The sequence below is a fragment of the Dipodomys merriami genome, unplaced genomic scaffold (genome assembly GCF_024711535.1).
Source record: "Dipodomys merriami isolate MVZ:Mamm:240054 unplaced genomic scaffold, mDipMer1.0.p SCAF_275, whole genome shotgun sequence".
Classification (NCBI taxonomy): Eukaryota; Metazoa; Chordata; class Mammalia; order Rodentia; family Heteromyidae; genus Dipodomys; species Dipodomys merriami.
In genome coordinates, this window is record NW_027204215.1 from 65,690 (window position 1) to 92,616 (window position 26,927).

Here is a 26,927-nt window from a genome sequence, read left to right on the forward strand (position 1 = left end):
CTGGGCATGATGGTGCATACCTATAATCCTAGTACATGGGAAGTTAAGGCAGAAGGGTAGGAAATTCAGGGCCAGTCTCGCAATGATTCTTCATAAAAACTATAGAAATAACTGGGTGCCGGTGGCAAACACTTATAAGGCTAGCTACTTGGGAGGCTGATATCTGAGGGTCACAGTTTGAAGCAGCCTGGGCAGAAAAGCCCTTGACACTCTCATCTCTAATTAACCACCCAAAAGCAAGACGTAGAGCTGTGACTCAAGTGATAGAGTGCTATTCTTGAACAAAAAGCCCAGGCACAGTACCCAGGTTCAAGCCCCAGAAAGTAAAATGACCACTCAAAACATGCTGATTAGATGTTAAACTGCACTTTCCACAGCTGTTGAGTCTTTGCTCTAGGGCGTGGCCATGTGCACACAGTGGAGGTCCAGGGTCCAGGGGAGGTCAGTCTGCAGACACCCTGACCCAATGGCCTCTAAGCCATCTGCTCAGCTGTTTTCTCAAACTCTGTACTTTGGCATGGATGTGCCCCTTCTATTTTCAACCCCTGATCTCATGGAACTGGTATCTTAGCAGATGAGGAGAAACCATTACACAGTGCAAATTAAACTTGAGCACAGACTTTTGGAGAGTGGTGACCCCATAAACAGCAGGGCCACATGAGAAGAGGCAGGTGGGGGGCAGGAGGCCACCAGAGTAAGATGGGGGGGGCCTCCTTGAGGGCACGGTGTCAGAGCAGAGGCGTGAAGGCAGCCAGGGAGCACGGTGCACGGGGCAGGGGAGCAGCTGGTGCGTAGGCTGTGGATGGACATCACAAGCAGAGCTCCCCTCTGGCTGACGGCGAGTGTTAGGTTGGGAAGAGTACCTTCAGAGGACACCGACTCAGTTCGCCATTGAAGATGCTCTGGTGATTATTTTAGAAGGGTATCACTGGCCGTAGTATTGAGAATAGCATGGGGGGGGGCGTGAGGAGGAGGTGGCTGGCGAGGGCAGCCCTCTTTCATGGGCCTATTGCACGAACCTCCTCTACCACCGTCTCTTTTCTGCACCTCCCCCAACCCCCACTGCTCAATAGCTTGCAGCGAATTTTCTTACACCATCTTCACACACAGACACATTTTATTTTGCTATTATTCACCCTCCATAATTCTTTACATTTCCCTCCTTCTCCTCATCCCCCCACAGTTACAATCACGTTGCATTCTACACCTGATAGTAAGCTGTTTTTAAGAACAGGACATAACTCTGAATTACGGCATATAGGTGCACAATAGCAATAAAGACTAGGTGTTCCAAGAGGGTTTGCTTCAGGACAAGAGAAGCCAGCCACAGGGCTCCAGGACTTAGGACTGACTTTGGTTCTTATCTTTCTCTCCTCTCTCTCTCTCTCTCTCCTCTCTCTCTCTCTCTCTCTCTCTCTCTCTCTCTCTCTCTCTCTCTCTCACACACACACACACACACACACACACACACATACACACACACACACACACACACACACACACACATCTTTTTACCCCTTTCCTGGAGCTACTCATTTTTGATGCTCCCTACCATTTCTTTTTGTTTTTCCAGGTTAACTAGTTTCTAAAATCTGATTTGATCTTCCTTACAGCATAGACTGAAATATTTATATAAGAACTATGCTAACTGAAGCCAATAATAAAGTATTTTCTGCATCTTGAGATGGGTTCCTTTCTTTTAACATTCTCAAAATATGGGGAAATTGTATTAAAATATCAAACAAAGTTACTCTTCAAAGTACTTTTTAATTTGCCTATCCAATTTCACATTTATTAATTAGAAACAATGACTGAACTTTCTATCTACTTTGAATGTTAAAGAATTAAGCAACACAAATAACTAGTAAAAGAACACATGTGTTAATAAGGAAGGCAAAGGTATATTTCCTTAAAAGTATATTCTTTTAAAGAATATACTCAGGAACTTAAATCTCATACAAAACACAGAAGCAGTGCTAAAAATAAAATGCCTTAATTTTACCCATTTTTTATCCACCTCATTAAAATCACTGTTTCAAATTTCTACCAATTTTCCTTTGTAAGTTCTAGACTTGCAAAAGTACTTTTATGTACATTTGATTCTTACATTTCATACTTAATATTTATAAATTTGAAATTTATTTTGCACAGATCTATGCCTTTACTACTTTCAGACAAGAGTCACATGGAAAAATATTAACTGCTCAACACATAAACAGCTGTTTACAATAAAAATCTTGCCGACAATATAGACTACATTATGACTGATCTATTTGAAAACAGAAAGTAGTGTATTACACTGAATTATGGTTGCAAAGTGCTTGCTCACAGGAAAACATATTTTCCTTTCTTTTTATAAAATAAACACCAACCTATTTCTTACATATATTACAACTATATTAACCAAACTCTGGTTTAAAAATCACCCTATAAAATGTTAAGAAAAGTTTAACATAAAGGGAAGACTTGTCTTATTTATTATAATCCATAATACTTATGTTATTTTTAATCTACCATAAAGGCAAATGCATTTTAAAAATGCAATCCATATTCAATTATAGGAAAAAATTTAGTTAACCCACATACTATAACAAATTTCACATATATCATTCATTTAATATTACATCCAAAAAATTCAATATAACATAGCAATTGGAATAATTTCAACAAGAATCTGAAAATTACAAAAATATTAGCAAATAAACTTAACTCATGCATTTTTCTATGAGAGACAGAAGCCTGACTTTAAGAAGCAGGTAAAAGAAAGTATGAGCTAGCTTCCCGTTACATCACCAATCTAGGGATAAATATGTGTATGTATATATATATATACACGCACACACATATATATATATGTGTGTGTGTGTGTGCATACAGACTGCCTTGTGTGATAAAACGATTCTGCTAGCTAAAAAAGCAAAAAAGAGACAAAACAACCATTTAAGCTGGCCAAACAAAAGCGATATTGAATCCCTGGAGGTTAAGGTGAATCATAAAATCTCATAACTTAATCCTATATCAGGGAATTACTTACAAGTTGCACTACTCTTTTCTTTGGGCTAAGAAAGAGAAATATTTAAAAAGAGACAATGTTTCACATCAGCAATGTAACTTAAAATCTGCTGACTACTAGATTGTTTTTTTTTCCTAGACCCACAAATTCATGAAAAGCTATTGACACAAAGGCATGGAGAAAATGGATTTTTTTCACAAGCCACTGAGTTACAACGTCTAATATAATGGGGCTACTAAAATACATATATTATTCTTAAGAAAATTTACAAAACTAACAAATCTTTTTCTCCAGAATTATAAAAGATAAAATCTATGAATCAGTACTCTAATGCAATCACAGAAAGATAGCAAACTGAAGTCAAAGCACAGGATGTCTATCACATTCTGTATTTCCTGCAGTCTTTTAGAGAACACATGGTCAACGTCTTAGAAATCATCTGTTATGGTCTTTAAAGCTGGGCATTAATCATCCCTATGGACAGGGGAAGAGTAATTGAGCTTTTTACACAATTTTTATAAAAAACTTGTCTCCTTTTCAGGAGGTTATTTGACAGTGGTTCTTTTAAAGGTAAGGTGAGCTGCGGGGCCAGGGACTGCTTGGAAGTCATGGAATTCTGGCAAGACTTCCTGCAGTTTGATACTTTTACTCCTCCCTTAATCCCATTTTTTTCTTTTAAAAATTACAATTGGCAATTTTCATAAAATTTAATTATTTGAATTAAAATAAGGGAGAGTTTTTCAATAGCATTTATTTCACGCTCTAGAATATTAAAAAAAAAAGTTCAGTGGAACTCAGAGCCAATAATTAAGAGGTTGATATCATAAAATTCAAACCTGGAGGGGCGTATGTCGCACATTTGCGGATGTGTGCTTTGCGGCACACAGTGCGGTCAGACTCAGGTGTGTTTGAGATATGTAGGGTGTTCCTGGCATCAGGGACAGTTTTGACAAGAAGGCTCTAGCTTTCAAGAGAGTTTCATCAGAGAGGGACCAGCTATTGCCTACGGAAGTAGAACATTCTTCTCTGCAGTATGTGTCTTGTCAGATTGTTTACATACTCTGTCACACCACTGGATCAGTTTTAAAGGACAATCAGGAGCCAGAAATGGGAAACCACACGTGGATGAAGCCAGTGGCCCTCAGAGGCATCTGTTTCAAAACACCTAGCAGCAGGGAGTGGCAGACTAGGCTGGCTTTGCCTCTCCCTCACTTCCCTTTTTAAACAAAACTTACTTTTCTCTGTAATAAAGCAAGTAATACTTCAGGGGGTCTGGCAGCGGGAGGCCTAGGACCCTCTGTCGCAGGGAGTTGACCGGAGGCTCAGGTTTGACTTCCCGGGGGGTCCTCTCTGCTGCCTCCTGCTGCTCTTCTTCCAAGTCCTCACAGCTGGTGTCATCAGAGGGATTGGAAATACGACTAGCAAAGACCTCCTTGTCCAAAAAGACGATGGTCTCCATCCGTCGACAGCGGACCCTCCTTCGCTTAAGCCTGGGTGTGCTCTTCAGTCCATTTCCACCTTTGTTCACTGCTTCCTGGCAGATGACCTTCTTGATTGTGCTTCGGATGGCAATGCGGGCCAAGTCTTGTAGGCTTCGAACAGCTGGTGGTGCTGTAGCCGAGTGAGGGGCAAAGGCCTGTGAGTGAGGGCCCCACGGATTCAAAACCCTATGGCTATTCTGATTTGCTGGAACAGTGATAGACCCTGACCAAGAGCACAAAAGCTTTCTAAGCAAATGTTAGTGAGCGCTCTAATTTATATGTATATGTTACCTTTCAAGAGGTATTTTTAGACACACTAATTCTTAACTCCAAAAAGGAAATAAAGCATTCTTAGTAGCAGAATTAAAACCTTACAGTTTCCAACAGCTTCATTCATGCATTAATACCCATGTAGTAGCAATATCTATCTCCAATACTCTTTTATCTATTTTACGACTGCCATAGCAATTTATAAATTGAACATCTGTTCTCTTTTTTTTTATTACAGTCAGGAAAATGCAAAACTTTTTTTAAGAAACACAAAACTTCACAGGACACCAAAGAAAAAAAACACTGGCAATTAAAATTCACTATGTAACGCAGGCAACGTACGCCTATAAGGGCTTGTCTCAGTCAGAAGGGAACTGATGGCCATTTTTTAAATATACCAAACAAAAAAATCTGTATCACTTTCCCCATCCAGTACCCAATTTGTCTAGCTAGCAGTTCACACTATAGGAAGTCTCTAGTGCTGTCTACATTGACTAAAACCAAAAAGCTTGTGCACCAAACCCCCCAATCTCTTCTGTCCTAAAAGAGGCTTGCAACTGAGGCGCTCACCAGAAAACAGGGAGCAACTGTTCCCACTTTTATCAATGCCAACCTTCCTCTCCTGCTTTTCTGTCTCTAGGATGGCTCTCACACTGCTTCCGCCTGAAGTCCAGACACTTCACTGAGCACCTGTGCCGTGTCCCTCACCACTCACAACCTGTTGACTAGCCTGGCCTTACCAATTCACTTCAGGGAAGGTGAGCTCCTGCCAGCCAGCTGTCCCCTAAAGATGCTGAAATGGCCCTTCACAAGTCAACTGCTTTGGCTTCTCCAGTCCTCCCTGGGATGTTGCAGGAAATGCCCTCCCCTCGGAGGCTTCTTTCTGGCCCTTCCTCTTCCACCCAGCCCTGCAGTGCTCCCGAGGCTCCCGTGTTCGCCGTCATCCTTTCTTAGCATACCTAGTGGATCTTGGTTGCACACCCACTTTGTGGCTGTAAGGGGCACAGCCAACTTCCCAGGTGTCTATCGAGTCCTGACCAGATCCTGAACCTCCCCTAGAGCCATGTCTATGAAAGACACAGACACCTCAGACTCTCACATCCTTCCAGAAAGGCCACTTGTCCCTGAACCTTTCCCATCATCAAGACCAGTGTTCCCATATAGTGCATGATAAGGCATATGGCCTTACTGTACACATTACTCATGCAGCTTCTCTATTCCACTGTCTTCATCAACTTTCCTACTCTAGGAAAATCTGGCCTAGGAAAATGAAAGGTACAAACAACCTGAATTTCAGGAACCCTAACTAGCACTCATGAAAGTTTATCACCCAACAATGGCTTAAAAAGATTCACCTCCAAGAAGGCATCATGGGGGCCAACTATAAATGGTTCTTATCCAGGCCTAACCTAACCAAGCCCTCACAGAGAGTCACTCCTTTCCAACTCAAAAGGTCTCATAAACACCCTGACACACCCCTTCCTTCTGACTCTGCAGTGTTTGCTTACAGAACTTTCTTTGTGCTATTTTCAGAGCTCTCTGTCTGACCTCTAAGATAATACAGGGTACAGGGGTACTGAGTCTTCTTTTAAGAAACTGTAGCTCTCCTAGCCCAGTGACAAATTGGAACCTACATACCCATCTAGTTTTGCCCACAAACCCTAATTCTGACCACACTGGGGGACTGTGTACCGTTGAGCATGCCCTGCTTCTGCTCACACTTTTTCTCCACATCACTATTCTCTTTTTAGGGAATTACTTTTCACACTGATGAACAAAAACAAACATCATCCTCCAGCTAACCAACTTTTCAGGGTCCTTCCAAGACTCTCTGCATGCTCCAATACTGCCTGCCATCCAAGTTCACATGACTTATACTGAGGAAAGTGTTTCTATTTGATAAATGATTCCTTGCAAATTAAGAAACTTCAAAGGAATTCAACAAAATGTATTATCTTTGGGTGCTGGAACCATGTATGGTAGTTTTTATTTCTTCCAAACTTTCACAAATAATCAAGAGTGCATGCAGGGTATTTGTATTTTGAATCAACAGAATTCTCATTTCCATGTAAATGGTTCAGATGATAAAACATTAAGATGGATGCTGCTTTGAGGGAATAAACAACAGGGCACAGACAGGGAGGCAGCACCGTCTCCCATCTACACACAGCAGATAAAGGAAACAGGGTCTCAATCCTGTGCAGCAGCGAGAGACAGCAGCGAATGCCATCACATTCTCCTAGTGCAGTCTCTCACACAGGAGCACTAGGTCTTTTTTTGGTGAATCTACTATTCTTGAAGGTCTGAATAGTAACAGCTCTTTCTAGACCTAAAAGATGACTAAAATAACTTAGGATGGTCTAAAAAGAGATCATTTTTAAATGTTTACAAATCCCTTGTACAATTTTAAGGTTTTAATGGAGTGTAAACATTCTTTAATATCAAAATGTTTCTTGTAATTTCATTTCTTTCTAACTTTAGTGAGATTAAAAGGTCTAAAAGGCAAGTGTGGTACATGTACTCACGTAGTTGGACAAGTCTAGACTTTCCCGACTCAGAGTGGCAAGGCTGGACCAGAGGGGCAAAGGAGACCGCCAGAATCTTCTTGGTTTCCCAAGCAGAAGGACCTATGCGTGTTATCTTGGTCAACTATCACACAGAAAAAAATGAAAATGGTACAATAATCCCTATATAAAATAGAAAAATCTACAAATACAATAAAATGAAATAGTCTGACAATATGGCCCCCAAACGTGAGGTGCATGAAGTACAGCTGACTTACAAACAGTTCTGCAAAAATGCCTAGCCTGAAGATATCCAAACTTCTAGACCTACCATTTTTTTTCTATTTACAAGAAATACATATGATAAACCAGTTAAAGGACTACAAGAAGTAGCAAGCAAATCAAGAAAGTACAAATTCCGGGCTGGGATGTAGCTCAGTGGCAAAGCACTTGCCTAGCAAGTGCAACGTCCTGGGTTCGATCCCCAGTACCAAAAAAGACAACAAAACAAAAAAAAAAAGAAAGTACAAATTCCTATCACAGCAGTTTTTTGGTTTTCCAAAATAAGCGAGTAGTTGGGTATAAATGTGAGGAAGGGCTTAGATAAACAATACTCTAAACATACAGAATCTGCCAACATGTGCACTGCTTCTGGGAACACTACACAGACATCCATGCAACCAATGGGACTGTGGGAGAAGCCTGAACACTGCTTCAATTCTACTGAGACTTTCTTGACTGCAAACCACTGTCCTAACTCTCCCAAGAAGAGTATACCTGAGGAGCACGAGGCGATTTTTTGGCTAACGCACAACAATGGAAGTCATCAAAAAGAACGTGTGTGTGTGTGTGTGTGTGTGTGTGTGTGTGTGTGTGTGTGTGTGTGTGTGTGTGTGTGTGTGTGTGTGTGTGTGTGTGTGTGTGTGTGTGTGTGTGTGTGTGTGTGTGTGTGTGTGTGTGTGTGTGTGTGTGTGTGCGCGCGTGCGTGTGTGTGCGCACTCCAGTCCTTAGGTTTGAACTCAAGGCCTGTGTGCTGTCCCTGAGCTTTTTTGCTCAAGGCTAGCATTCTACCACTTCAGCCACAGCTCCACTTTTGTTTTTTTTTTGGTGGTTAACTGGAAATAAAGAGTTTCACAAACTTTCCTACCCAGGCTGGCTTTCAACCACAATCCTTGGCTCTTAGCCTCCTGAGTACCTAGGATTACAGGCATGAGCCACCAGTGCCTAGCCAGAGTATTTTTTACTTCAGTATTAGCACTGAAGAATCCAATTAGACAACACAGCCTCCATGTATTTGGTTTGACTAAGCCAGTCTCCAGTGTAATTAGGTCATAGCACTGCTAAGATTATATACTAGGTCTTTTCTAAAAATACCCAATCCAGCAAATCCTCTGAAACTGATTCTTTAAAAGGCTTACATACCCATGTACTGTAAATATAAACAGTCTACACACATTACTGCATATCAACAAAGAATTGCAATGAACACCAAATATTTAAACATAATCATTTAATGACATGTGAGACCTAAAATGAAACTATAAACTCTTACTTTATATTCTAGAGAAGCCTATGAAATATTGTAAGAATGTCCATAATCCTCAAATTAATCTAGAGAAGAAATGATTGCTATCAAAAGTCTAATTCAATATAGAACACAAAGATTTCTAGTACCATTTGTTTAAGTAAAAACAAACTCAAAGTAATGATCTGAGAATGAAAACCAAAAATGGGACTGCTCAGTGCCATCACAATCTACAGTCCAGGCAAATAGCAGGAGTCATACAGCAGTCAGAAACACTTGTACCAGCTCCTTTTTATTCTGCTAATGATGGTATTACCTTTGAAAGTGTGGTTTTAAAATGTGTAGCCTTTGACAACGCACTTCTGCTCTTACATGGAGGTTATAATTGGAGATAATGAATACAAAGATTAAGATACAAGAATAGCCAGGTGACAGTGGCTCACACCTGTAATTCTAGCTACTCAGGAGGCTGAGATCTGAAGATCGTGGTTCAAAGCCAGCCTGGGCAGGAAAGTCTGTGAAACTCTTATCTCCAATAAACTACCAGAAAACCGGAAGTGGTACTGTGGCTCAAGTGGTAGAGTGCTCACCTTGAGCTGAAGAGCTGAGGGACAACACTCAGGCCTCATGACTGACAAAAAAAAAGATACAAGAATATTCACAAAAAAGACATACAAAAGGCTCTCCCTGAGAGGGCTATTTATTACAGTAAAAATAATAGTAATAAAAAAGGCTATAAGGAGATAAATCACCCATCATTAAAACCTGTTTTTATTCACCAACAATTAAACAGCAAAAGACCAGAAGACCCAAGAACACAAGGCTCTCAATTCAAGCCCCAATTCCAGGGGGGAAAAATTGGTAAGGGGGGGCAACATGGGGGAATTTTTTTTATAAACGTACTAAATATCCAGTATTAGAAAACCAAAAAATACAAGATCTATAAGAAAACTATAAACCTTTATGTCATATAAAGAGGTATATTTTCTATTTATTTATTTATTTATTTTTGGTCGTGGGGCTTGAACTCTGGGCCTAGGCACTGTCCCTCAGCTCTTCAGCTGAAGGCAATTGCTCTACCACTTAAGCCACAGCGTCACTTCTAGTTTTCTGGTAGTTTATTTGAGATTAGAGTCTCATGGACTTTCCTGCCCAGGCTGGCCGTGATCCTCAGATCTCAGCCTCCTGAGTAGCTAGAATTATGGGTGTGAGCCACTGGCATCTGGCTCTGCTATATAGTTTTAAATAATGATAAACCAAAAGCAAATAAAAACAGTCACCTACTTGATAACTGAATTCAACAACTAGTCAAAAAAAATCATCAAATTATTCTCATCCTAAGGATGGTTCAATACAGATAAAGCAGTAAGCATAGTACAGTACATTAACAGAACCAAAGACAATAATGAAATAATCATCTCAATAGATGCAGAAAAAGCCCTTGGCAAAATTAATATCCTTTTATAATAAAAGCCCTAGAGAAGCTAGGAACAAAAGAAACATACCTCAACATAAGAAATGCTATTTATAGGGCTGGGAAGGTGGCTCAGTGGTAGAATGCTTGCTTTGCATGCATGAGGCCCTGGGTTCGATTCCTCAGCACCACATAAGCAAAAAGAAAAAAGCCAGAAGTGGCGCTGTGGCTCAAGTGGTAGAGCGCTAGCCTTGAGCTGAAGAGCTGAGGGACAGCGTCCAGTCCCAGAGTTCAGCCCCACAACTGGACCCAAAAAAAAAAAAAAAGAAAAGAAATGCTATTTATGAAAATCTACAGCCAACACCATAGTAAATGGTTAAGGACTACAATAATTTCCTCCAAAATCAAGAACAAGGATGTCTATTTCTCTCCACTCCATTTCAATATAGCACTGGAATTCCTAGCAAGAGCGATAAGGTAAGAAGAAGACATGCTGGGCGCCTGGTGGCTCACGCTGTAATCCTACTCAGGAGGGTGAGATCTGAGGATTGCGGTTCAAAGCCAGCCCCGGAAGTAAAGTCTGTGAAACTCTTCCAGAAAACTGGAAGTGGCACTGTAGCTCAAGTGGTAGAGCGCTCACCTTGAGCTGAAGAGCACAGGAACTGTGCTCAGGCCCAGAGTTCAAGCCCCATGACCAAAAAAAAAAGAAGAAGAAAGAAGAAAGAAGAAAGAAGAGGAGGAGGAGGAGGGGGGGGGGAGGAGGAGGAGGAGGAGGAGGAGGAGGAGGAGGAGGAGGAGGAGGAGGAGGAGGAAAAAGAGTGATCCAAATAGGGAAGAAGTTAAAGTATCCCTATTTCAAGAAGATATGATCTTATATCCAAAGGACCCCAGAGAGTCCACCCCTAAGCTCACAGAGCTAAACAATGAATTTGGTAAATCAACAGGATATAAAATCAATTTTTTAAAAAAAGCTTTTCTGTATACCTACAATGAAAAAATATAGAGAGAAATCAGGAAAACAATTCCATTTGTAAAAGCCTCAAGAAACATACGTAGGAATAAACCTAACCAAAGAAGTGAATGGACCTCTACATGAAAAACTAAAAAACTTTGAAGAAAGAAATCATGAAGATACCAGGAAGTAGAAAGACCTTCCATGTTTGTGGATTAGCAGAAATAATATCATGAAAATTGCCATCCTGCCAAAGGCAATCTACAAAATCAATGCATTACCCATCAAAATCCCAATGCCATTCTTCACAAAGATAGAGAAAACAATGCAAAACTTTATCTATAATCACAAAAGGCCTTGAATAGCCAAAGCAATCCTGTGTGAATAAAAAGCAATTCTGGAGGTATCACAATTCCAGACCTCAAACTTTATTACAGAGCTACAGTAACAAAAACAACTTGGTACCGACATAAAAACAGACTTAAAGACCAATGGAATGGACTAGAAGATCTAGAAATAAACCTATACGCTTAGATCCATCTGATATTGACAAGAGAGCCAAAAATATGTTGAGAAGAAGACAGCCTCTTCAACAAATGATGGTGGGAAAATTTGATATCCATATGCAGCAGACTGAAAATGGATCCCTGTCAGCTTGTACTAAATACCAATTCAAAGTGAATCAAAGACATCAATATAAGACTTGAAACTTGGAACTACTACAGGAAGGAGAAATATTAAAACTTCTTGGTATAGGCAAGAATTTCCGAATAGAATCCCAGGAAAGAGAATTGACAAGTAGGATTGTATTAAGCTGAAAAGTTTCTGCACAACAAATGACTTAGTTACTAAGCTAAAGTGACAGCCTACACAACGAGAGGTTTTTGCCAGCTATACATCTGATGAGGGCCTAAAGAAACTAAACCCTAAAGAATCAATACATCAACTAAAAATGGACAAAAGAGCTAAAGAGAGACTTATTCGAAGAAGTAAAAATGGCCAGTAAACACATGAAAAACACTCAACATCTCCGGCCATAAAGGAAATGCAAATCAAGGCAGGCACTGCTGGCTCCTGCCTGTCACCCTGTCCACTCAGGAGGCTGAGTGAGATCTGGGGTCATGGTTCAAAAACAGCTCAGAAGGAAGCCTGTGAAACTCTAATCTCCAATTAATCACAGAAAAAGTTAGAAATGGAGCTTCAGCTAAAGTGGTAGAATACTAAGCTTTGAGCAAAATGAGCTGAGGAACAGTGCCCAGGCCCAGAGTTCAAGCAAAAAAAGGAACTGCAAGCTGGGTACCGGTGGCTCACGCCTGTAATCCTAGCTACTCAGTAAGCTGAGATCTGAGGATTACAGTTCAAAGCCAGCCCAGGCAGGAAAGTCTGTGAGACTCTTATCTCCAATAAACCACCAGAAAAAAACAGAAGTGGCGCTGTGGCTCAAGGAGTAGAGCACTCACACCTAGCTAAAGACCTGAGGGGCAGTGCCCAGGCCCAGAGTTCAAGCCCCACAACAGACCCCAAAAAAAAGGAACTGCAAATCAAAACAACATTGAGGTTTCATCTCACCCCAATAAGATTGGCCACCATCAAGAATACAAACAGCAGCCAGGCACTAGTGGCTCATGCCTGTAATTTTAGCTACTCGGGAAACAGATCTGAGGATCACGGTTGGAAGCCAGCCCAGGCACGAAAGTTTGTGAGACTCTTATCTCCAATTAACCACCAGAAAACTGGAAGTAGAGCTGTGGCTCAAAGTGGTTAAGTGCTAGCCTTTAGCGCACAAGCAAAAACTCAGGGACACTGAATTTAAGCCCTACTTCAAAAAAAAAAAAAAAAAAAAAAAGGAATAAGAAAAACAACAAATGCTGGTGGGGAAATGGTGAGAAAGGAACCCTATTACACTATTGGTGGCAATGTAAACTAATGCAACCACTTTGGAAAGCAGTCTTTTTGAGATTACTCAAGAAAGAAAGAAAAAAAAAAAAGAACAGAACTACCCTATGATCCAGCAACACCATTCTTGGATATATATTCAGAATATTACAAGTCAGGATACTGTAAAGACACAATCATGTACACTGCTGCACTATTCATGATAGCCAAGCTATGGAAGCAGCCCCGATGCCCTACCATGGATGAATGGTTCAAAAAAATGAGAGATATATGTACACACACACACACACATACATATATATACATATACATAAATATGGACACACAATGTGTTTTTATTTACTCATTTTTACTCATTTGGGAATCATGTTAAGAAGTAAGGTCAGAGAGCCAAAGCAAGCACATTTTCTCTCATATGTGGAATCTAGATCTAAATTATAAACATATATGAGCACATACACAGGGCCATACATACACATACATATACACACACACACAAACACACACACACACACACACATCAACTAAAGTATGGTACACGTAGGGGAGGATTCCGATGGTGTAACATTGAACACCAAACTTATAGTTTAGCAAAATGAGTAGCAAGAAGCTGAGACATGTTTTGTCAGGGGAGGGGGAGAGACAAATTAGAGAGTATGGGTGGGTGAATACAGTCATATATTCAATGTATCTATGTGAAAATGGTATCAGGTAATTTGAGGGAATGGATAGAATTCTGAATATATATATATATATATATTTCTGATTTATTCATATACAACAATTCTGATAAGCCAGGTGTGGTAGCACATGCCTGTAATTTCAGCACTGCAAAACCTGGGACAAGAGGACCATGGATTTATAGATAGCCTGGACCACATAGCAAGTTCTAGACAACCCTGGGCTACAGAATAGCTGAGTAAAGAAAAGGACGAAGGGAAAAAGAAAGACAGGGAAAAAAAGAGAAGGAAGAAGAGAACAGGAGTTAGAATAAAGGTGAGGGAACATAACACGTGAGCCAGGTTCTCGCTTCACCTAGAGTCTGTGTAACTCAGGCACGCTTCCACTCCTATTCCCTGTCTCCTTGTTATACATCAACTGGGAGTAATACATCAAGTGGGAGTGGGTGTCACAAGAGTAAATAAACACAAACTGCCTGGAACACACCATGGTAGAAAGTAAGACCTGTCAGTTATGAAGAGAATCTTACCTTCTCCTCCAAGGGCATGACAAGGATCCCTCCAACTTTGAGAAGATTCTTCATGTACTCTTCATGTTCTTTCTGCACACCAGCCCCACAATACACTCGATCATACTGACAACAATCTGGAGAGATTTCCAGGCAATTGCCAGTAACAAAGGAAGGTTCACAGAAGTCGAACCTGAAAGGAAAAAAAAAAATCTGTAACTAAATGCATTGTTGCAATGTTGCAACAAGTCCATCCAGCAAATTTTCAAAATCCCAGAACAATCTAATAGTTTCCAGAGATAGGAGCTAAATCCACACTTGTATATTACATAAAGAGAACCCTATAAATTCCTAACAAAACAGAATGGGAATGAGTGCTATACGCACGATCCAAAGTTAAAGTAATCTCTAGTTGTTCTTTACTGTTTTTATAGCACTCATATTCAAGATGTTTTCCAACAAGTGAGAGGAAGACAGACCCCATTTTGTTGCTCTAAAAATTTGAACCCCCTTATTTTAAAATGGCAACACTTTAAAATCACAGAATATTAAAATAGCAATTAGCATAAGCACACAGATAACCAATGATCATGACCACAGTTCAACCAAGTTAACTAGGCATATGAACACTAATTAGCCGATGTCCTTATATTTGCTCAAGTTTGTAATAAATTATAATTTACATCCTCTGACTTAATGGCCAGCATCTGATCGTACTTGTCAAAGCTGTCACTTGTTCTGATGAAGAAGTCCAGTTTCTGCTTTGCATACTCTATCACATCTGAATGAAGCTCCACCCCATGGTTCACACCAAAAGGACCTGAAAGTTTTGAGAATAACAAAGCTTTTAGAACTCTTGCTTGTTTTGTTTTACTGCTTCTTTAACTGCACAACTGACTTAGCAGAAACTCAGAGGGCTATGAAATCTTAGCATATCTAAACTACTCAAGAGAACATTTTCAATACACATAATAACCACTGCTCAAAATACAATACTCGTTTGGATGCCTGGTTATCTATGCTATTAAATGTGTAAAGTATCATTTTATGGAAAAGAAAAAAAAGCCAAGAGTTCGGGGTGTTACTGATAAAAAAGAAACACATATTTGTAACAGTACTACTGTTAAAATGTCATCGAGACAAAGCCTCCCTGAGAAATCCTATACTCACTAGTTATAACACCAAGTCCAAAGTTATTCTGAACTTCCAAGACCTGCTACCAACTTGCTTACTTAAATCCTCATTACTCTGGTCTGGCACATTGTGCCAAAGACCAAAAACAGCCCATGGTTCTCATTCTCCTGAGCCCTGCCCCTCTTATTTTCATTAACACCTCACTTCACTGTCAAACATCAACTGAGCAATAACAATACTAAAACAAAACAAAACAAAACAAAAAGAACAGCCTGCTGCCAGTGTCTCACGTCTGTCATCCTAGCTACTCAGGAGGCTGAGATCTGAGGATCATGGTTCAAAGCCAGCCAGGCAGGAAAGTCTGTGAAACTCTTATCTCCAATTAATCAGCAGAAAACTGGAAGTGGTGTTGTGGCTCAAGTGGTAAAGTACTTGTCTTGAGCTGAAGACCTGAGGGGCAGTGCCCAGGCCCAGAGTTCAAGCCCCAGACTAACAAGGGAAAAAAAGTCACTAACTAGTTACTTCTAATGACAAATATAAAACATGGTCCCTATTTCTTACCAGCAAACAGCAATAGAAGAGATGCTAGAAAACAGGGGGTGGAGCTGTATTGAGGCACAGCAACAAGGTGCACTGAAGCCAGACCTCAAGGCCCCCTCCCACCTCTCTTTTAGGCATGAATCACCACTCCCTGGCCATCATACATAAGACCAAAGGAAAGAGCCTAGGAAAAAGGAAAGAATCCCAAAGAAGAACACAGAGATAGAGCTAACATGAGATAAAGCAGAGACTTGATAAAGGCAGGCTCAGAGAGGCTATCTCTGTGTTAGTAGAAACTTTCAATCTCACTTGTATAGGCCCAAAAAGGCCAATGAAGTTTTCATTCTGTAGTGATGTTTTTAAGTTGGCAATAAGGTGGAATAAACTGTAGCATCTAGAAACAGACCACAGTCCCACCAAGACACTCATGCGAGGGAGCACATCCCAAAGCGTCTTCCTCCAAATACACCACAGACATGACAGGGCTTTCTTCTTGTACATTTCTCCTCTCCTACAGCGAACACAATTCCCAGTAAGCAGAAGGTTCAGAAAGGCAAAGCAGCGGCAGTAATCATAAGCCCTTTCTCCATCACCACCCACGCCAAGCACAACAGGACACTCCAACTTCTCCCAGGCATCAGAATTCCTAATCTAGTCAGTTTTGTTATCTATTCCTTCCCCTCCACACACACAAATACCCTTTCACTAAGCCTCTTCCAACTCTTCAAGTACAATCAACAGAAACGTGCTACTACCTAGACACTTTCTTCTCAAAGCATGGCAACCATGACAGTCTAAATCAAAGACAAACTAACTTAAAAAACATACCTTTTCTTAGAAAGAAAAGCATACAAATTAAAATTTTAAAGGTAGCAATTTATAGCCTAGAGTTTAACGAGTCTCAAAAATTAATCAAACTTTGAAGGACACAAAACTCAATTGAAACCAAAATCTTCCTTTTATATCTACAAAAATCAATGTGACTGTTAGGATTTTCTGAAGTCATCATAGTAACTACAAAACGAGAAGATTATGATATACACGCCAATGAATTCTGCATATAACACATAAACCATAAAAATGAAAACTCAATACTCAGAATTTCATACTGAAAATGCTTAAACTCACCATGAACATTCTTGTTAACATTATTGTTTTGTTTCATTGTGCTGTGTTGTGCTTATACCAGGGCTTAACCTTGGGGCTTTGGTCTCTCCCTGGCTTTTTTACTCACAGCTAAAGCTGTGCCACTTGAGACTCACCTCCTATATGGCTTTTTTCTAAAGATGGAATCTCTCAAACTTTTCTGCCCATGCTGGCTTCAAACCACAATCCATAGATCTCAAACTAGTGGGTAGCTAGTATTACAGGCGTGAGCCAACCACACCTGGCTTTTTTTTTTTTTTTTTGAGACAGGCCCAGGTTGGGCTGCTCTCAAACTCTTGGGCTCAAAGGGTCCTCCCGCCTCAGCCTCTGAGTAGCTGGAAATCCTGTGTACCCTGGCACACAACATCCTTTGGCTGTTTGGGGGTGGTGAGTGCACCTGAAAATGTGTTCAAGTGTGTATGTGCACATGCTGCTTCTGGGCGCTGTCCCTCAGCTCTTTTGCTCAAGTATGGCACTCTACCACTTGAGCCACAGCTCCACTTTTGGCTTTTTTTTGTTGTTGTTGTTGTTGTTGGCTAATTGGAAATAAGAGTCTCATGGGCTTCCCCCCTCAGTAAGGCTTCAAATTGCAATCCTCAGATCTCATCCTCCTAAGTAGTTAGGATAAAGAGTGTAAGCCACTGGTGCCCTGCATCTTGGACATTTTTTTATATTTCTTCACAACCAGATCCAATCCATCAGTAACATTACAAATTCCAGTGCCGAAAGATACTAAAGGCAGGCAAGTCACACAATCCGATTCAAGCCCATCCAGCCCCGCCTGACTCCTCTTCCAAAGGGCTCCTTTAACACCACAGATGTGTTTCACTCCTCTGCAAGTCCCTTTCACACCTCACTAAGAGTAAAAGCAGATTTCACTCTCCCACTTAACACAAAGCTGAAAATCAATAAACCCTCATTTATCTGATATTGCTGTTGTTACATCCATTCTTACAATTTCTTTGTTGTGAAAAATAGCTTACATGATTCCTTTCCATCCCTGAAATTTATTTGAAAATACATAAACTTACAAGTATCACTCTTTTTTTTTTTTTTTTGGTCAGTCGTGGGGCTTCACTAGCCATGAACTCTGGGCCTGGGCGCTGTCCCTCAGCACTTCAGCTCAAGGCGAGCACTCTACCACTTGAGCTACAGCAGGAGTCTCACGGTCTTTCCTGCCTGGACTGGCTTTGAACTGCAATCCTCAGATCTCAGCCTCCGAGTAGCTAGGATTACAGGCGTGAGCCACCAGCGCCCAGCCTATATCACTCTTTTAGTATTAAACAAAAAACAAAAAACAGAAACTGATTGGAAGAAATCAACTACCAAAGGACTTTAATAACCTTCAGTGGAGAGAAAGAATGAAGGGACGATGTTGCTTAGATTAAAAAGAGAAATTACATGAGGTCAAGATTTACACATCTTTGCTGGTCCCATTCAGCTATAACAGACTGTAGTGGAGCTAGACTAGAGGAGGCAGGAAACAGGGGAGGCACCCACTATCCGGAAGTCAGGGCCCACAAATGTACGTAATCCAGCCACCCACAAGCCAGTGACTTTGCTTCAAGCAAATTGTAGGAGGTCATGGTCTTTTCTAGAGTATGCAACCAGCAAACTAGTTTCTGTCCAAGAAGACATTTCATGCACTGACCTTCAGATTCTCCTTTCACACTCACCTAAAATTAGACCCACCATAGAGCTGAGGTAGCCAGTGCCACTGCCCAGGTTCAGAAATGAGAGCCCAGGCTGCAGATCAAGAGCCTCCATCACCTCCGAGTAGATGCACGGGGCCGAGAGATGAATGTTTCCATGTTTCCACGCCAAATCCTTGTATGCATTTTCCTTAAACTCTTCCAGATAATAATCTGCACGGTCAATCGCACGGAAGGCCTGCTCCACCAGGTCGGTCCGGATATACTGCGCTTCTTTCAAGTTATCAATCAGTTCATCGTTGTCCTCACCTGCACTCACAGCACCGCCCATGTTCAAGATTACACTCAGGCAACACTATAATTAAAATTTAAAGAACTAGTTTAGTTATGAGTAAGAGAATAATAATAAAAGCTCAAAATATATACCAATGTTAAGTTCTGAACTCTAAAACTAATACAGAAGCTGCAAAATTTTAGAAGAACAAAGTATCAGTTCGGCCGGGCACCGGTGGCTCATGCCTGTAATCCTAGCTACTCAGGAAGCTGAGATCTGAGGATCATGGTTCGAAGCCAGCCACGCAAGAAAGTCCATGAGACTCTTATCTACAATTAATTACCTAAAAAGCCAGAAATGGCACTGTGGCTCAAGTGGTTGAGCACTAACCATGAACAAAAGAAGCTCAGAGACAGTATGTAGGTCCAAAGTTCAAGCCCCAGGAACAAGAAACTAATTAAATTAAAAAATACATATGTCCAGTTTGAAATTCAAGACAAGTACTAGACTTTATTTAGTGCTTATCTGTAATTCAAATTTAACTGGTGTCCTAAATTTAATTGGAACTCTACACCAAACACATACATAGATTCTTACCCAAGTTCAGCAAGCCATCCAATTCTTGATTTGGATACTTTGATATTCAATGATAAGGCAAAAACAACATCAACAAAAAAATTAACAAATAGACCACATTGTGACAAAATCTTATTGCAACAAACATTACATCAGCTTTAAGACTACAGTTTAGCAGTAGGAGCTATCCAGCCTTTTCAAGTACATTTCTTTCCTTCTTCCAAACTGCCTTTAAGGAGGAAACATGCAACCCCACTACTACAACCCAATTTGGCTTTATCTAGTGCACAGGGAAATACTCTTTTGCCTGGAGAGTTCTTACACTGAAACTATAAAAAACATCCTTCTTAATGTAATACTAACTCCAATAACTTTTCCAAAATAATGGCTTTACTTCACACAAGATGATGATGATGATGATGATGATGTAAACTTCTGGAGGAAAGATCACTTAGTCTACATGAAGACTAGCACACTTCATCAATTAAGATAGCCTCCTGACAATGTATTACAATGCTATTGTTTATAGTTACACTAGGCTCTCTCTCTTCTCTCTCCTTCACAGTCCTTTGACTCTCTAGCTGCAGAGTAAGGATAATGAGGAAACACTAGGGGAGAGATACCAGTGCACAACTGGCCACAGTGGTGGAAGCAGCCTAGGGAAGGGAACAAACCACCACCTGTGTGTCTTCTGCTTTATAGAAACAGGAAACTAAAGGTGTGCAGGGATGTCTTGACGCAAATTACCTCCCACTTTATGGTAGAATCTCAATCCTCATGATCAACATGTGAAAATTGAGACTTAGAATTTTTAAATCATGGTTCAATTATCACAGTTTTATCTTCTTTTCAAGCTGTTCTAAAGCCCTTGTTAGATGACAGAACCGGCTCTGGCCCTTCAAGGGATAGAATTAAGTGCTAATGAGGTTAGGGTTAATCGTGGGCAAGCCACTTAGTTCAAGGGCTATACTGCTAGCCTAGCACAGTCAACTTAAGACTTCGGTCACTGGTTGAAAGTGGAGTCATGTGTTTAGATGTTTAATGTCTATTTTAGGAAAAGAACTTACAATCATATATCCTCCTGGGTTCAGATCAAGAAAGACACCTATTACTCCAGAAGCCTGGATAGAATCTTGTCATGCTACCTCAATTCCTAAATTTAAAAATCTATAGAAGGTAGCTCATTGGGTATATTTCATTTTCTACTAATATCTACCATTTATTTCCATTTTTCCTCACTTTGAAAGCACCTCCCAGATCAAAAGGACAGCATTTTAGTAAAAATAGTTACAAGTGCCAGCCAAGACCTCATTCAAACTTCACAATGGGCAACAAATTAGTGCCAGAAAGTTAATTCACTCAGGATCACATAGTCACTGTGAAGAATGGCTGGACTCAAAACCCCAAACTTATGTCAAAGGCCTGTGTCTTATAAAAAAAAAAAAATTCTCAAGGGATCAGTGTGTGTGTGTGTGTGTGTGTGTGTGTGTGTGTGTGTGTGTGTGTGTGTGTGTGTGTGTGTGTGTGTGTGTGTGTGTGTGTGTGTGTGTGTGTGTGTGTGTGTGTGCGCGCGCGCGCGCGCGCGCGCACACGCCAGTCCTGGATCTTAAACTCAGGACCTAGGTGCTGTCCCTGAGCTGTTGTACTCAAGACTAGCACTCTACCACTTGAGCCACAGTTCTACTTCCAGCTTTGTGGTGGTTTGCTGGAGACAAAGAGTTTCATGGACTTTTTTTTCTTTTTTCTTTTTGTCGGTCATGGGTCTTGACCTCTGGGCCTGGGCGCTGTCCCTCAGCTCTTCAGCTCAAGACTAGTGCTCTACCACTTGAGCCACAGCGCCACTTCAGGTTTTCTGAATGGTTTATTGGAAATAAGAGTCTCATGGCCTTGGCTTTGAACCATGATCCTCAGATCTCCTGAGTAGCTAGGATGACAAGCGTGAGCTACTGGCGCCCGGCTCAATATTCTTTATATGTAACATATTGTTAATCTTTTGGCAATCAGAGTACCCTGTTGCCACTGTTAGTGTGTAAACATGTAGGGTATGATACGCACTATTAGCTGCCAATCTAACACCAAGTCATAAAAAAAAAAAAAATCACTGCTTACTAATGACATGTGAGATCATGCTATCCAAAACACCCAGAACCACTCGCCTCGCCCATCCACATCCTCTCACTGGCCCAGACTCTGCAATCCAGTGAAATCAATTTCTCAAAGCAACAGTGAAGTAAGTAGCACCCTGCAGATGTGGCTCCTGATTACACACTGCTCTTGACTACTGTCTGTAATGCTTAACAGAGTTCCTACCCAAGAGTAGCCACTGCAAGACACTGAAAAAAGAGGTACTGAGCCACGGCGGTGGCAGTATCACCATGAACACAAGAAGAGGTACTGAGCCACTGCAGCGGCAGTATCACCATGAACATAAGAAGAGGTACTGAGCCACGGGACAGCAGTATCACCATGAACACAAGAGAGGTACTGAGCCACAGGGCGGACAGTATCACCATGAACACAAGAGAGGTACTGAGCCACGGGGCGGCAGTATCACCATGAACATAAGAGAGGTACTGAGCCACGGGACGGCAGTATCACCATGAACACAAGAGAGGTACTGAGCCACGGGGCAGCAGTATCACCATGAACACAAGAGAGATACTGAGCCACGGGGCGGCAGTATCACCATGAACACAAGAGAGGTACTGAGCCACGGGACAGCAGTATCACCATGAACACAAGAGAGGTACTGAGCCACGGGGTGGGCAGTATCACCATGAACACAAGAGAGGTACTGAGCCACAGGGCGGCAGTATCACCATGAACACAAGAGAGGTACTGAGCCACGGGACAGCAGTATCACCATGAACACAAGAGAGGTACTGAGCCACGGGACAGCAGTATCACCATGAACACAAGAGAGGTACTGAGCCACGGGACAGCAGTATCACCATGAACATAAGAAGAGGTACTGAGCCACGGGACAGCAGTATCACCATGAACACAAGAGAGGTACTGAGCCACGGGACAGCAGTATCACCATGAACACGAGAGGTACTGAGCCACGGGGCGGGCAGTATCACCATGAACACAAGAGAGGTACTGAGCCACGGGACAGCAGTATCACCATGAACACGAGAGGTACTGAGCCACGGGGCGGGCAGTATCACCATGAACACAAGAGAGGTACTGAGCCACGGGGCGGGCAGTATCACCATGAACACAAGAGAGGTACTGAGCCACGGGGCGGCAGTATCACCATGAACACAAGAGAGGTACTGAGCCACGGGGCGGCAGTATCACCATGAACATAAGAAGAGGTACTGAGCCACGGGACAGCAGTATCACCATGAACACGAGAGGTACTGAGCCATGGGACAGCAGTTATCACCATGAACACAAGAGAGGTACTGAGCCACGGGGCGGGCAGTATCACCATGAACACAAGAGAGGTACTGAGCCACGGGACAGCAGTATCACCATGAACACAAGAGAGGTACTGAGCCACGGGGCGGGCAGTATCACCATGAACACAAGGGCTTAACTGTGGTTGTGCAAACAAACACCAAGCCAAGTGTTGGGAATGAGGGGCCCAACTCTGGTCTGCTCTGGTTGGCAGACTGCATAAGGGGGGTGACTATCCAACCCTATGTCACATCTTACACAGAATGTCCTGCAGAGAATGAACTGGGAAAAGAGGCCTAAACGCAGCGTCCTGGGGGCGGAATGATGTGAACGATGAGAGAGAGGGAGAGAGACAGAAAGACAGACAGAGACCAAACAAAGGGCAGAAAGGGCCACCCCGCCCAGCGTCACGGCCAAGGTCCGCACAGAGACGCTGCAGTGCGGAGAGGAGGGTCCCGGAGTGCGCACCGGGCCTGGGGCTGGAAGGGGGCCGGGGGAGGGGGATGCAGGGGGCCGGGGGGAGAGGGCTGCGGGGGGGCCGGGGGAGGGGGCTGCGGGGGGGCCGGGGGAGGGGGATGCGGGGGGCCGGGGGAGGGGGCTGCAGGGGGGCCGGGGGAGGGGGCTGCAGGGGAGCCAGCGGGGGAGGGGGCGCCAGGGGAGGGGGTGCCGGGGGAGGGGGCTGGGGGGAGGGGTCGCCGGGGGAGAGGGCTGGGGGGAGGGGGCCGCCGGGGGAGGGGGCGCCGGAGGAGGGGTCTGGGGGGAGGGGGCCGCCGCGGGAGAGGTCTGGGGGGGAGGGGGCCGCCGGGGGAGGGGGCTGGGGGGGAGGGGGCCGCCGGGGGAGGGGGCTGGGGGGTAGGGGCCGCCGGGGGAGGGGGCGCCGGGGGAGGGGGCCGCCGGGGGAGGGGCCGCCGGGGGAGGGGGCTGGGGGGAGGGGGCCGCCGGGGGAGGGGGCTGGGGGGAGGGGGCCGCCGGGGGAGGGGGCTGGGGGGAGGGGGCCGCCGGGGGAGGGGGCTGGGGGGAGGGGCCGCCGGGGGAGGGGCCGCCGGGGGAGGGGGCCGCCGGGGGAGGGGCCGCCGGGGGAGGGGGCCGCCGGGGGAGGGGGCTGGGGGGTAGGGGCCGCCGGGGGAGGGGGCTGGGGGGAGGGGGCCGCCGGGGGAGGGGGCTGGGGGGAGGGGGCCGCCGGGGGAGGGGGCCGCCAGGGGAGGGGGCTGGGGGGTAGGGGCCGCCGGGGGAGGGGGCCGCCGGGGGAGGGGGCCGCCAGGGGAGGGGGCTGGGGGGTAGGGGCCGCCGGGGGAGGGGCCGCCGGGGGAGGGGGCGCCGGGGGAGGGGGCCGCCGGGGGAGGGGCCGCCGGGGGAGGGGGCTGGGGGGAGGGGGCCGCCGGGGGAGGGGGCTGGGGGGAGGGGGCCGCCGGGGGAGGGGTCTGGGGGGAGGGGGCCGCCGGGGGAGGGGTCTGGGGGGAGGGGGCCGCCGGGGGAGGGGGCTGGGGGGAGGGGGCCGCCGGGGGAGGGGGCTGGGGGGAGGGGCCGCCGGGGGAGGGGCCGCCGGGGGAGGGGGCCGCCGGGGGAGGGGCCGCCGGGGGAGGGGCCGCCGGGGGAGGGGGCCGCCGGGGGAGGGGGCTGGGGGGTAGGGGCCGCCGGGGGAGGGGGCTGGGGGGAGGGGGCCGCCGGGGGAGGGGGCCGCCAGGGGAGGGGGCTGGGGGGTAGGGGCCGCCGGGGGAGGGGGCCGCCGGGGGAGGGGGCCGCCAGGGGAGGGGGCTGGGGGGGTAGGGGCCGCCGGGGGAGGGGGCCGCCGGGGGAGGGGCCGCCGGGGGAGGGGCCGCCGGGGGAGGGGGCCGCCGGGGGAGGGGGCTGGGGGGTAGGGGCCGCCGGGGGAGGGGGCGCCGGGGGAGGGGGCGCCGGGGGAGGGGGCTGGGGGGAGGGGGCCGCCGGGGGAGGGGGCCGCCAGGGGAGGGGGCTGGGGGGTAGGGGCCGCCGGGGGAGGGGGCCGCCGGGGGAGGGGGCGCCGGGGGAGGGGGCCGCCGGGGGAGGGGCCGCCGGGGGAGGGGGCCGCCGGGGGAGGGGGCCGCCGGGGGAGGGGGCCGCCGGGGGAGGGGGCCGCCGGGGGAGGGGTTCGCGGGGGGGAGGGGGCCGTCAGGGGAGGGGGCCGCCGGGGGAGGGGGCCGCCGGGGGAGGGGGCGCCGGGGGAGGGGCCGCCGGGGGAGGGGCCGCCGGGGGAGGGGGCGCCGGGGAAGGGGGCTGCAGGGGGGGTCGCCGGGGGAGGGGGCGCCGGGGGAGGGGGCGCCGGGGGAGGGGGCGCCGGGGGAGGGGCCGCCGGGGAAGGGGGCTGCAGGGGGGGTCGCCGGGGGAGGGGGCGCCGGGGGAGGGGGCGCCGGGGGAGGGGGCGCCGGGGGAGGGGGAGCCGGGGGAGGGGGCGCCGGGGGAGGGGGACGCCGGGGGAGGGGGCCGCCGGGGGAGGGGGCCGCCGGGGGAGGGGCCGCGGGAGGCGGACGCCGGGGGAGGGGCCGCCGGGGGAGGGGCCGCGGGAGGCGGACGCCGGGGGAGGGGCCGCCGGGGGAGGGGGCTGCAGGGGGGGCCGCCGCGGGAGGGGGCGCCGGGGGAGGGGGCTGGGGGGGAGGGGGCGCCGGGGGAGGGGCCGCCGGGGGAGGGGGCTGCAGGGGGGGCCGCCGCGGGAGGGGGCGCCGGGGGAGGGGGCTGGGGGGGAGGGGGCGCCGGGGGAGGGGCCGCCGGGGGAGGGGGCTGCAGGGGGGGCCGCCGCGGGAGGGGGCGCCGGGGGAGGGGGCTGGGGGGTAGGGGCGCCGCGGGAGGGGGCGCCGGGGGAGGGGGCTGCAGGGGGGGCCGCCGCGGGAGGCGGACGCCGGGGGAGGGGGCTGGGGGGTAGGGGCGCCGCGGGAGGGGCCGCCGGGGGAGGGGGCTGCAGGGGGGGCCGCCGCGGGAGGGGGCGCCGGGGGAGGGGGCTGGGGGGTAGGGGCGCCGCGGGAGGGGGCGCCGGGGGAGGGGGCTGCAGGGGGGGCCGCCGCGGGAGGGGGCGCCGGGGGAGGGGGCGCCGGGGGAGGGGCCGCCGGGGGAGGGGGCTGCAGGGGGGGCCGCCGCGGGAGGCGGACGCCGGGGGAGGCGGACGCCGCGGGGACGCCCTGCGAAGGCGCCCGGCGCTCGCGAGACCGGGGAGGGTCAGGCCTGCCCGAGGGAAGGGGCCGAGGGGCGGCCGCAAGCGCAGCTCTACCTCCGCGCTCCAGCCCACCGACCTGGGCCGCGACGGCAGCTCCAAGGGCGCCTCCCTTACGGGCGCGTCCCTCGCGTCCGCGGCCCCGGCACCGCTCGGACCTCCGCCGCGGTAAACATCCGCCACCGCCTCTGCGCCTGCGCGCCCAACGGCAGGACTGCGCGTGCGCCCTGGCGAGGCTGCTTAAAGGGCTACGGCAGCGGCGCCGCTACCCGTGCGCTTGTTTCTCCCCGCAGGGCCCGTCGCCGTCGGCGCACCGGCCCCCACCTTGGGTCGGCAACTGTCCCACACTCGCCTCCCTGTGAAGCCGCCCCACCCCTCATTTGTTTCTCCCTCGGGCCAGTCGCAGCCCGCGCACTTGCCCCACGTGGTTCCGCCTCTATCCGTGTACTGGTCCCCACCATAGGCCCGCCCCTTCGGATCGCCCCAAGGAGCGCTTATCCCTCGCATGGGCCCGCCCCTGTCAGAGCACTCGGCCCCCAAAGGCCCGCCCCTTCGGATCGCCCCGAGCGCGTACTTGTCCTTCACATAGGCCCGCCCCTATCAGAGCACTCGGCCCTCCTCCCCGGTAGGCCCGCCCCTTCGGATCGCCCCTAGCGCGTACTGATCCCTCGCATAGGCCCGTCCCTATCCGAGCATTCGCCCTCCATAGGCCCGCCCCTTTGGCCCGCCCCTTTGGCCCGCCCCTATCAGAGCACTCGGCCCTCCCTCCCCGGTAGGCCCGCCTCTACACGCA

General features: G+C 47.3%; 1 protein-coding gene across 2 annotated transcripts; it reads right to left on the bottom strand.

The window, feature by feature from the left end:
* Nucleotides 1-1,099: 1,099 nt before the first annotated feature.
* Nucleotides 1,100-26,339, bottom strand: LOC138837743 (protein-L-isoaspartate O-methyltransferase domain-containing protein 2). 2 transcript variants are annotated; one of them, XM_070036684.1, is made up of 6 exons: nucleotides 26,214-26,339; nucleotides 18,741-19,071; nucleotides 14,962-15,064; nucleotides 14,266-14,437; nucleotides 7,290-7,413; nucleotides 1,100-4,624 (listed from the first exon to the last, which is right to left on the bottom strand). In XM_070036684.1, the coding sequence occupies exons 2-6, from the start codon at nucleotides 19,045-19,047 to the stop codon at nucleotides 4,245-4,247; spliced, it is 1,086 nt and encodes a 361-aa protein (XP_069892785.1). In that variant the 5' UTR covers nucleotides 19,048-19,071; nucleotides 26,214-26,339; the 3' UTR covers nucleotides 1,100-4,244. The 2 variants fall into 2 exon arrangements, with proteins under 2 accessions (XP_069892785.1, XP_069892786.1); XM_070036685.1 differs by having other exon boundaries at nucleotides 26,192-26,339.
* Between the last annotated feature and the right edge of the window lie 588 nt (nucleotides 26,340-26,927).